The 11,977-nt window shown below is 33.4% G+C and overlaps 2 protein-coding genes across 2 annotated transcripts; both read right to left on the minus strand.

The window, feature by feature from the left end:
• Nucleotides 1-3,094: 3,094 nt before the first annotated feature.
• Nucleotides 3,095-7,822, minus strand: LOC143625654 (uncharacterized). Its single transcript, XM_077095938.1, has 7 exons — nucleotides 7,650-7,822; nucleotides 5,528-5,663; nucleotides 5,085-5,166; nucleotides 4,686-4,861; nucleotides 4,464-4,601; nucleotides 4,247-4,386; nucleotides 3,095-3,454 (listed from the first exon to the last, which is right to left on the minus strand). Exons 1-7 carry the CDS (start codon nucleotides 7,765-7,767, stop codon nucleotides 3,231-3,233), a joined length of 1,014 nt encoding a protein of 337 aa, XP_076952053.1. The 5' UTR covers nucleotides 7,768-7,822; the 3' UTR covers nucleotides 3,095-3,230.
• A 1,086-nt stretch (nucleotides 7,823-8,908) lies between these two features.
• LOC143625630 (V-type proton ATPase subunit c''2-like) lies at nucleotides 8,909-11,443 on the minus strand. Its single transcript, XM_077095913.1, has 4 exons — nucleotides 11,300-11,443; nucleotides 11,147-11,224; nucleotides 9,309-9,479; nucleotides 8,909-9,163 (listed from the first exon to the last, which is right to left on the minus strand). The coding sequence occupies exons 1-4, from the start codon at nucleotides 11,428-11,430 to the stop codon at nucleotides 8,995-8,997; spliced, it is 549 nt and encodes a 182-aa protein (XP_076952028.1). The 5' UTR covers nucleotides 11,431-11,443; the 3' UTR covers nucleotides 8,909-8,994.
• Between the last annotated feature and the right edge of the window lie 534 nt (nucleotides 11,444-11,977).

The following is an 11,977-nucleotide window of genomic DNA, read 5'->3' on the forward strand; positions in this document are numbered from 1 at the left end:
ATGACATGGCGTGTTTGTTTCGTTGGAATTGGAATCTTAATTTCCTTTCCGTGCGTTCGGTTGTCAAGGAATTGGAATTAGAATTGGAATTGGAATTCAATTCCTTCAAATTCTTTTAAATAAAGGGATTCTAAATCCTTCCAAAATGTGGAGGATTTCAAGTGAATTCGTCAGAATCTTTTTTTGGGATTTTTTTTTAACAATAACAACGAATAAAATATTTTGGTTTTTTTACTTTTTTTATTTTCGATTTATATTTTGAGTTATGAATTTTTTATTATTATTTTTGAATATTTTTTGAGGGGTTTTTAATCTTTATAGAAAACCCCTAAAAAAATTCAAAAAAAATAATAAAAAAAATCATAACACAAAATATAAATAAGAAACAAAAAATATAAAAAAAAAACTAAAATGTTTCCGTCGTTATCCCTGTTAAAAAAAACAAAGAAAGAAAAAACTCGATTCAAATTCATTTGTCAAACGAACATACCAAGAATGGAATTGAGATTTCAATTCCTTCAAATTCCAATTCCTATTGGAATGTTCAGATTCCAAATCCTATGCAAATTCCAATTTCAATTTCATTTCATTCTATGAAACAAACGGGCCCTTAATGGTTAAATTTCAAAGACATGCTAAATGATTCAAAGGCAACCTCTTAATCTATTACGCCTCTTAGCATTTATTAAATCAAATCGAGCTTGGAATTCTATTACCATAAAGAAAGTTGAATATCGGGATATGGTTTGGACTCACTCTTAATCATGTAGAAACTTTTGACTAACTAGGAATTTTGTTATTCCAATCACACACACAAGAAAACAACAACAACAACAATAATAAATACATAAATAAGTAAATAAATAAACATATTTAGATTAAGTTATACATGTATAACACTAGGTTTGCAAAAGGAGCCGTGGGCTAAACGAGATCGGGCATGAGCTTGAGCCAAGCTTCTAATTCATTGAATCTTATTTTAGAATCCAATTTTATATATATATATATATATATATATATATATATATATATATATATATATATATATATATAAAGCAGAGTGATGTCTTTATGACAATTTAATACATGGTTCGAACCCGAGCTTCACATTGAACTTTACTACATCCATGAGCCTTAACAAGCATGCTATATTTATAATAACTTTTAGCTTATATAATAAATTATAATTACAAAACGAGTATTACTAATATAAAATCTTGATACAAAACTACACACACATATATATATTAATTTCTTTTCTGTTAGGTAAAAATTAATAACATATAATAAATAAAAAAAAATAAAAAGTATCGTTTAAAAGTGATTTTCATGAATTTTCAAGTATTTAGTTGTTTTATTTGATCCCAAAACCAAACATGTATAATTATTAAACTATTAAACATGTTTATTTAAACTAATTTAAGTTTTAGACAGAGCAAGAGCAATGTTTAGTATTAGCTTGATGGAACATATAAGTATATAACACATTAACACATGAAAGGAGGGAAAAAAATAAAATTGTTAGTTTTGTATGATTTTTAAGTAAAAGAAAAGTAAATATTGCATATAAATTTAATGCATGCTTATCATACATCCAAACAGCATATACAGGCCCGAAATTATTGGTTATTGACTGAATATTGAGTAAAATAAAAGATGGCAAGTGTAAATGTGTAATAAAAAACTAAAAAACTTTGGAAAATTTGCTAAACAAAAAGGTAGAGCATCTCATGGGCCCACATGTATGATAAGTAACATTATTTTAGAACCACTGTCTTTTTGTTTGGTCCACCGTTTGAGGGAGTCTCTCGTTGCTCCACTATATCTTGTTTTAATCGGACCTACGCTAGTTTTAAATTTTGGTTTGGGTGATTTCCTGAGAAACCAAATCGTCGTTGCCACTTGACAGTCTTTGTCATATGTATGTTAAGTAACTAACTTTTTTCCAGAGGTTCTTTTTAATATTTATAGATGGGAGGACTGTATTTAAAAATAATATAATTAATTTTTATTACAAAATATTTTTAATTCTCTTTCTTAGATATGTATATGACCACTATCAAAAGATTCTAAAACTAACCAAAAGTTAACTTGTCTTCACTAACTTAGCGTAGTAGGGAAAATACTTTGTAGTTATAAAATATATTGCAAGTCGGAGCTCATATTTAAGGGTGTAAACGAGTCAAGCCATTCGCGAGTACTCAAGATTAGAGCAATAGTTTACTATGAACGAGACAAGCCTTATCGAGCCTAAGTTGAGCTTGGGTCTTAGTTAAAGCTCGTTAAGTTGTCAAGTCTTAGCTCTAGGCTTGATTGTTTAGTCTCGTCAAGTCTTAACGAGGTCTTAACAAGCCTTGTGTATTTTTTAATTTTTTACTTTTTTGAATTTCTATTTATTAATTTCACACTTCACAGCCGAACTCTAGCTTGTTTAAGTACTGCACACGAGCTCGAGCCTAACTTAGGCTCGTTAAGGGTTTTCTAAAAATAAATTTAAAAATATATGCTTATTAATTTCTTCAACTGTAAGCCTGCATGTTGTGGAGATAGAAAACAGGCGCCATAGTCCTAGTCACCACCAAATGACGCTGCCATTCCACAACATCCTAATCTCCATGATGGCCCCAAACACAATTTTCCCCTCCAACGCCATCTCATCCACGGCGCCATCCCCTCTTGGTGGATAGAGTTCACTTCAAACCCACCAATCATATTTTATTTATTTTTTAATTTTTTAAGTTATTTTAAATATTAGTTAAACCAAGTTAACCCACAACACGCTAGTTAAGTTGTAACTCTTCTGCCTACATGGCAGTGACGTGGTACAATAACTAGCTCTTGCTAGTTATCTCACAAGACACAGCCTAAACAAGCAGACTTGAAACTTTGTGCCAATTTCATCGACTATAAACGGGCCGAATCGAGCCAAAGTTCGAAAAACAATTCACAAGCCAAGCTCGGGTTCTAGAAAATGAGATTGAAACGGAGCTCAATTTTGGCTCACTTAGTGTCTAAAAATGCATTATGATATTTGTAATAACACATTAATCAACATATTGCAAAACAAAAACTAAACAAGCAAAATAGAATCCACAAGCAGTTTCTATTTATTTCAAAGAAAAGAAAAGTGACAACATTAGACTTACAAAAGTAGACCAAACATATATGATATATATGTATGTATGCTTCTAGTAGACCAAACAACCAACCAACCAACCAACCCATTTTACTTACTCCCTGCCAACTTTCACATCCTCCAATTTTGTGCCTATTTCATCAACTGTAATGGGCTTGCTTGGCCCATTTGGAACAACAGAGCTTTCTTTCTCCTTTGGATTCAAAGGCCCTGTTTGCCACATTCTTATGGTTCCATCTTCCGACCCTGACGCGTATGATTCACCTCCTGGCGAGAACCTCACGCAATGGACCGGGCCATGGTGACCTTTGTTGCACCCTACAATAATATCCACAAATCACACCCCATCAATGTCAAAGCTGCATCAATGGGCTAAATTATTAAAAAAAAAAAAAAAGAACATGCTGAACGGGTCGGGTCAACCGGTCCAACTTCACCCATACAACCTCCTAAATTGTTTTATACAAAGATTTAGCCAGGTAAGGGCAAATAGCCAAATACTGTACAAATAAATAAATAAATAATAAGCATACTTTCTGCTTTTTCTTGTAAAAGTCCCTTGACAATTTTTCATACATTGAAGTCCCTCTTCACAAGTTCAATTTTAACAAAATTGTGATTTCTTTTACTTATTAATACTACGTGAGTAAAAAATTGGGACGAGTTAATGTTTTAAATTGGACACGCGACCAGGCAAACACCATTCAATGTTCGTCTTTTCTTTTCCATTTTTCAATTCAATAAGTTGATAATAACTATTAAGCCTTTCAAAAACAATACAACAAAAATACATAGCATGTTTGAAGTAACTCAAAAAAAACAAAAATAATAAAAACATATAAAATGGTTTGTATTAATTTAAAACCACTAAAAAGTTAAGTAAATGATTTTATTGTTGTGATAATGTACTTCGTCAAATAATGTTTTCGTGATTAAGAAACTACCATAACAAAACAGAAAGTATGATGATCTTTTTATAGAATTTGGCTATTAGCCCTTTAAGTGACTACTGTTTTGAAATAACAACATACATGTTAACTATTTAGGTAACTAATGTTTTTATAACAAGGTGTATATAAGAATATGTAGTAAAATTATCAAAATGCTTACCAATTTCTTCACCAGTGTTGAAATCAAATAAGCGAATCCACATATCTTCCCCTCCAGCGACAAACTTATCACCCAACTTTGGTTCCAGCGATGCTGATTCCACATTACAGGGCATTTCATAACTTTTCACCAAGCCAAAACTATCAAATAGAAAGAAAACCTTAATCAAAGTATACAAACATTAAAAGCTATGATATTATGGATTGAAATATATTACTGGTTTGCATCCCAAAATTTGACAGAAGAACCATCTGCGGTGGTTATATAACGCCCATCCTTGCTGACCTCAGCACTGGTCACAGATGATCTTGTTTCAAGAGTATGAACCATTTTCCCACTTCTCGCATCCCACAGCCTGTTAGCATAACAATATAATCATATAATGTTTATTTGCACATTTGTCAAAAGTCAACACATGTTTAAAAGTTTAATAACATACCTTACTCCACCAGAATCCGAGCAAGAACTTAATATTGTTTGGTCACTGTGGAGCCATGTAACAGTCCTGATAGAGCCTGGAGAATGTTCAATTTCTCTTGGAGGCGCATCGGGTCGGTTTAAATCAAATATGCGAAGTATTTTCTCAAAACCACCAGTTAGCAGAAAATGTGTGTCCTGTAAAAGTATATAAATGTTGTTTCTATACATTAACCGTAATATCATTTATATAAGTAAACAACTGCATTTGTAGGTATACTCTATTATTTTCATCAGATGTTACTGTAGATCAATAAACTAATTTCGACATTCATACACATAAGCAATAGCCAATAAATGATAAGGAAACGGAAAATCTTAAGTTATATAACCAACTGCAAATAGAGAAAGAAGAGGCCACCTCAGAAAAGGAACATGCTCGAACAATGTGTTTGTGGTCAAATGAGTGCAGTACATCACCGGTTAATGCATCCCACAGTTTCCTGAAAAAACCAACACACGCAACAAACAAAAACTGAGACAAATGTGTTTTGTAAACCATCATGGCACCATGTAACTCAGTTTCACCTTTTAGTAACTGTATGTCTGTATGCAAGTAAAATGTTTCTTTTCCATTGTATGTAATGTAACATATAACCTTCAATGGCATGTAAAACAGAGACATGACACACTACCAATGCTATGTCAGATAACTTTTTAACTGCTACAGAAGTATATTACATGCAATGTAAAAAAATAAAACTTTTTTCTGCCATACAATGACAAATAGGTGAAAGTATAAGTTACATTTTGGTGTAATTAACCTAACAATATTAATAATAATAACAGAACTTCAGCACATACGCTGTGAAATCAGCAGAAGCTGATGCAGCACGCAGAGCATTCGTATCCAAACAACAACTCCAAACTGCACCTTTATGCCCCTCAAAGGTTCCTATCCAGTCACCAGTTTCACCATTTCTAAGCATGGGAGTTGAATCTGAAATACAAACTTAATACTGTAACTAATAATTCATATTAATATGGTATTGAACTATTTATTTTAACTAGAGCTGTAAACAAACCAAACTGAACCCAACAAGGACTTGTTCATGTTCGTTCGCTAATCTTTTATCAGACAAGCAAAACGATTAATGAACACCCAACCGGACAAAATTCTTGTTCGTAAACGTTCATGAACACAAACAACGGTTTATTTAATTTGACTAACCGAGAATGGTCAGTGTCAACAGCTCTCTCTGGCTACCAAGTTTGTCTTCGTGTTTTTTCTAACATTAATATTCAAACGTTAATTTTACAAAAAGATTAATCACATAATACTCATATACTTTTTCGTTTAATAGTTAATAATTTTACTTAAATCAGATTAGAAAAGTCATTCAAAAATATTTTAAAAACTTTAACGAACAAACAAACAATAGCGAGCGTAAACGAACACAGTTGAAGGAACATAGTCTCTACTCGTGTTCATTCATTTAGTTAATCGAACTAAATTATGTGTTCACGTTTGTTCATTTACTAATCATCATCATCATACTCAGTAAATCCCACCAATAGCAAAGCTATGGTAGGGTCTGAGGAGGGTAAGATGTAGACAGCCTTACCTCTACCCCGTAGGAATATAGAGGCTGCTTCCAGTGAGACCCACGGCTCGATAGTAGTTTTGCATCAAGCCTTGGACATAAGGCACATAACACTCAACCATCGGGACACCAGCCGATTGGTGCATGTACCCTTGTCTTTCGGCTATCAACGCCACCACATGATGCTTGATTAACCTTCTGCCACTTTTAACATTCATTTACTAAACGATGAACATACTCAAACTTCCTGCTGATCGAACGGTTCGATTTACAGCCCTAATTAATTCTCATTGCAATATACACATGTACAAATTACAAAACCAAAACCTGATACACTGATGTTAAATTAAAAAATATTATATTTGAGATATCAATTATCGCGGTGAGATATAGGTAATTTTCATATCATGTAAAATTCATATATATAGCAAGTCAACACTAATAATTCAGTATACTCTCCTACCATTAACAAATTAACCTTTTGCAACTTGCAAAACACTAACAATCGTAGCAAGTAGGAATTGATTAAGACTTAAAACACTAACAATGAACATTAAATATTGACAATCAAGACTTAAAACAGAAATATCGGATCGGTAAAATATCGGTCAATATCGCCGATGCTATCGGTACCAATGTTTTAGAAACCGATTTTTTATTTGAACCGTAAAATATGGTACAACCGGTTGAACCGGATTGTATCGAGAGGATCAACCGGACTGAATAGTTTACCTTGTAATGCCATATAAATGTAAAAATAAGCCATAAGTATATGATTCCTTAATAAAATATAATCCAAAAGTCAATCCATAATAAAAAAATAACACAAAAGCACTCGATTTTCAAAAAATAATCCTAAAGAATACTCGTTGCAACGTTAATCGCAACATTAAAAGTAATTTGAAAAAAATATGGGCCACAAAATATCAAAAATCTCTTGGACTTAAAACCAGTTTGCCGGTTTAAACCGGTATTTTAGAAAAAAGGGTCGGTTCGATGTTCATGTTCTAGCAAACCACCCAAAAATACCAAGCTCAAAATACCAGCCTGATATGCGAAAGCCAGTATTACCGGTTCAACCAGCCGGTATGAACTGGCTATTAAAACACTGATTGTTAACTATATTTACCTAGGGACCGATAACCTGCATAGACGAATACATTATCAAACGCTCACAAACACAACTGAACATTCAAACAATTCACAAACAGCTCGGTTCATTTGCAGCCCTAATTTACTGCACAATTGTTTCACAACATCGCAATAAATATAAACTCTCAACAACTCCAATCTCCATAACTAACTAACTAACCATTCAAACACATAGACACGTAATCAATCCAATTGCTAATCTAATATAAGCTAACGGATGAAACACAAACCTTTACTAGCACTAATGAGGAAGAATCCGTCAGGAGTAATCGGACTGTAAAACAAATCCACTACTGGCCGTGAATGACCGTGGCATACCAAAGGCACAGCAACCTTCTTCTTATCCATAATCAATCACATAAAAGCCCTAATTATCTGATATCCTTCGATCGGATCACACAAAACCCTAAATTGATAGTAATTGTGATTGATTGTTGAATTCCGATAACGAGATCGCAATTATTATTATTAATTTATGTAAAAGTAAAAAATAATAGGAAAAAGAAAGGTAGTATTATTATTATTATTATAGACCGGCTACTGCGAACAGGGCAGCTAGGCGCAAATCTGCCATTGATGTTGTTTCTTCCTTTTATAGGTCCAGATTCAATTTCTTTTCTTTCCAGATGCTGCTCCCTTGGGTTTTTTACTCTTTACATTTTCAGTCTTCTGGTCTGGTGTTATCTTTGACGACGGTATACTTTTCGTCTCTCTTTTTAGCATAAAGTTATAATAACCTAAACGAACTTAAACTCAATGCTACGGTTAACCACTTTATGAGTCGAATTCGGTTATTGTGTTTGTCATAACTAAATCAACCTGAATGTCATCACTCATCAATTTGAATAAATTTAAAATATTAATCATGCTTTTGTTTCATGCGTCTTTGTAATAATGTCTATGGGTTAATATCACCGCTATCAGAGATGCTGATGGTTAGTTCGTATGTTTGAATTTTTTTTTTTTTAGACAATTTTTTTTCAAATAAAATCCACTTACATTTTCAATGATTTAAACCCATCATCTCATGTTTTAATGGGCAAATGTCAGTCATTTTAGTTTGGACGGTGTGGTCTTTGAAAGCTTCATTCTGGAAAGCAAATTTGGATTAGGATGCAGAGGGAGGGGTGGTGATAGTGAAGTCAATTGTAGAAAGTAATTCATCAACGTTCAAAATCTAGAAATGGTTTTTTTGTAAATCACATTGTAATGTGTTAACGAAATAGCAAACAGAGATTTTGATGTGTTGGCGGCTTAACACGATACAGCAATTTGAGATCGGTACCATCAAAATCATTTCTTTGGTTCCCATCAGTTATCCCTTTTTTTTTAACTTGGTTCAGGATGAACTATAATTCTTCAAATGTAACAGTCATCAGTTAAGGTAACTCTTATCTTCAATCACTTGGCGCATTTAATAGATTACAACTCATAAATATTATTTATCATTAACATATGGAAATCCATAGATTCATAAGGTTTGTTAACTGGACAAAGAAAAATACAAACCAACACGGGACAAATATATATAAAGAAGAAAGTAATGAATAATTATGCATACAAGATCGATCGATGTCACACATTAGTTGGCCATGTTGCTTGAGCAGACATTATTATCCCAACGATGACTCCAAACAGTCCAAGCGCACTTCCAAATATTTCTATTACCAGAATTTTTACAAAAAGCGACGAGTTTTGTGCATCTGATAACGCACAGCTGCTTCCAATTATACCAACACATAATCTGTCATCCAAACAAAACAATAAATTAAACAGGCAACTTAACCCGTCATTAAAAATGAACCGCAAACATGTGATGTATAACCCAGATGGTGAGTGCTGACATGGCTTTTTGTGATATATAAAGGTTAATAGGTAAAATAACATACCCACAAACAAGGTTTGCGAATCCTACAATTATTCCCGAGGCAAATATTGCATATCCTGCTCTGAGGGATTCTGGTGCATATGTCTGTGATGAAGGCACGCTCTCCAGCTTTGTTTGGAGAATAATTGCCACGATGACTCCGTATATAGCAACCGCCTCACAGAAAATCACGCTGAAAATGTATAAAATATAGAGACTGTTGAATTAGGAATCTATTATAATCTTTTCTTTTCTTTTTTTGAAAGGCCAACTTCAATAAAAAAGAGAAGACTGCTTACAAGCCACAAGAAGTTAATCACCTTTGACTCGTTGTCAGGGGTGGACCCACATAGTGTGGATCGGGGTCCCGGGACACCAATGTTTTTTAAAAATTTATTAGAAGCGGTATATTAAATTTTTTGAGGACCCCATAAGATTTAATACTTGGAACCCATACTATTAATGTTGATGTGGTCTGGTGGAAAGTCCCTTGTTTTATCTTTGAAAGGTCATGGGTTCAAGTCTTACAAGGCTCAGTTTTTGGTTTTTTGTGTTAATTTTTAGTGTTAATCAATCATTTGATTGCTAATGTTGCAATGATAACTTTGGAAACATTCAAACACCTCTAAAATACATATCATTGTTTTCAACTTTATGCATGGTTTTCTTTAGAAACATTCAAACACTTTAAAATATCAGTTTTATTTTTCACTAGTTTAAGTTAATGGTTTTCAACACATGCTTATGAAAGGGTGGATCTAGGTTCTATCTCAAAAATGTTTAAGAAAGGGAAAACAAAGTGTTTATGTGTCAACCCGACCCATTTTGACCCGTTCAGGTAGTGATGATTGAAAAGAAAGTTTTATTATGATATTGTTTTTTATTATGTTCTTCGCCTCGACCCGACCTGAACAACGACCGACCCGAAAAATTTGAACACCGAAAATATGGGACCCCATTGGCAAAAAATCCTGGGTCCGCCACTGCTCGTTGTCATGACCAAGTTAAAGCTCAGAAAATGATAATGCATGTTTTATTGTATGTTTTGTTATGGTCAGAAGATTACAATTTCATATATTTAAGTACAAATAAACCGTAATTATTTTCAAAGTCCAAAAAGTAAACGGTAGCTATGGAATTGAAATATATGCATACTGAAATTAAAATGCATCCTAATAGTATATACATGCTAGCTCTACCTGGTTTTACGTCATGAATTATTGGATTTTTAAAATCGTGTGCACCGTTTTCCTTTGAAAATTGCATTTTTTGGTAGATAAATAGACACCATGATAGGGTGTTTGATCATATAACAATTACAATTGCTAGAGTGATGAAAATATGGCAAAATGAAACAAGTAGAACATAAATTGATTAACAAGGGAGTTCAGTGCTTCAGTGATCATACTTAAAACAAAAGTTGAAGTTCATGATATTGTGATTCTATGAATTCTGTAGTAGAATAGCAAGCTACTCTAGATCAGATATATAAAAAAGCTCGAAACAAGCCGAGCCCGGGCCTCTAATAAAGCTCATTTAGTTATTGAGCCAGAGTTCGACCGTTGTTTGAGAAGCTTGTTTAGGCCCGTCGAGGTATTTCTAACTCTTACCTCTTTTAGACTTCTATATATATAAATTTCACACTGCACAACCGAGCTTTGGCTCGTTTAAGGTACTAGACAAGCTTAGAAAAAGAGCTCGAAGCTCAAGTTTGAGTAGGAGATCGGTCGGGCACGGGTAGGCTCATTTACAATTCTTACATTAAACTTAACCTAAATTCTTAGCAATTAAAACTTGTAATAATTCCACAACTTGATCCAATAACAAACCAACCCTAATTATTATCCAACACAAAAGTACCTGATCAAATTCTTTGATGTAATCCGTGGAGCCTTAATAGCAGCACCAATTAAACTACTCCCAGTAATATAAATCCCCCTAAAAAACCAACAGATCATTAACACTATCAATTTACCTAAAAACCCAGATCAAATGAAACATCGAAACCCTAACCAAGCAGCACCGAGGACAGAAACACCGATGGAAATTGCGATACCGATAGCGGAAAACGTGTACGGTGAGATTTTGACTAAGGCTCGAGCCCATGAGCTTGATGCTGTGGCTATTACTGCAGCTTCTGACATCTTTAGGTGCGGAAGATGATTGATAGTTGTGATGGGATGTACCACGAAGAACAAGTTATCGGGTTGGCTGTGAATCTGCTCTAACGGGTCGGGTCACTGGGTTGTAACCTTTGGGCTTTGTTTCAAAACTTATGGTCTGGGCTTGAAGCCTTGAAGTCTTTTTTATTTATTTTAATGGATATTTTGCTTTAAGAAAATTTAAATAGCCGAGACACTCCTACCTCCTAACTAGGGGTATTCAGGAAATTAAAAAAAAACCGAAACCGAAACTCGAATAATCCGATTTAAATTCTTATTCAGATTCGGATAGGGATTTCAAAAAAATTCGGATAGTTGGATTATTTGGATATCCGAATAATCCTAATAAATAACATGTATTTTAAGTATTTGAAGTTCGGCTTTATTTGTGTACTGTTTTTATTTTTTAGAATGATGTTGGATTATGGATTTAATTAGTCTTTTGTTTGTGTACGTTTTATTTTAATTTTCCGGTTTTGTACTTTTATTTAATTAGACGTTTGTTTGAATATTTGTTATACAGTTTATT

This window comes from Bidens hawaiensis, unplaced genomic scaffold (assembly GCF_021521415.1).
Source record: "Bidens hawaiensis isolate Kalapana, Puna unplaced genomic scaffold, B.hawaiensis_p1.1 tig00004192_1, whole genome shotgun sequence".
NCBI classification, from domain to species: domain Eukaryota; kingdom Viridiplantae; phylum Streptophyta; class Magnoliopsida; order Asterales; family Asteraceae; genus Bidens; species Bidens hawaiensis.

Excerpts from the sequence above, each read along its gene's own strand:
- LOC143625630 (XM_077095913.1), bottom strand. The coding sequence starts at position 11,430 with ATGTCAGAAGCTGCAGTAATAGCCACAGCATCAAGCTCATGGGCTCGA. Across the intron at positions 9,480-11,146 it reads ACATCAAAGAATTTGATCAG|CGTGATTTTCTGTGAGGCGG; the intron begins GTACTTTTGTGT and ends ATACATTTTCAG. Across the intron at positions 9,164-9,308 it reads TTCGCAAACCTTGTTTGTGG|ATTATGTGTTGGTATAATTG; the intron begins GTATGTTATTTT and ends TTTGGATGACAG.
- LOC143625654 (XM_077095938.1), bottom strand. The coding sequence starts at position 7,767 with ATGGATAAGAAGAAGGTTGCTGTGCCTTTGGTATGCCACGGTCATTCA. Across the intron at positions 4,862-5,084 it reads GAGCATGTTCCTTTTCTGAG|GACACACATTTTCTGCTAAC; the intron begins GTGGCCTCTTCT and ends ATACTTTTACAG. Across the intron at positions 4,387-4,463 it reads AAATTTTGGGATGCAAACCA|TTTTGGCTTGGTGAAAAGTT; the intron begins GTAATATATTTC and ends TCTATTTGATAG.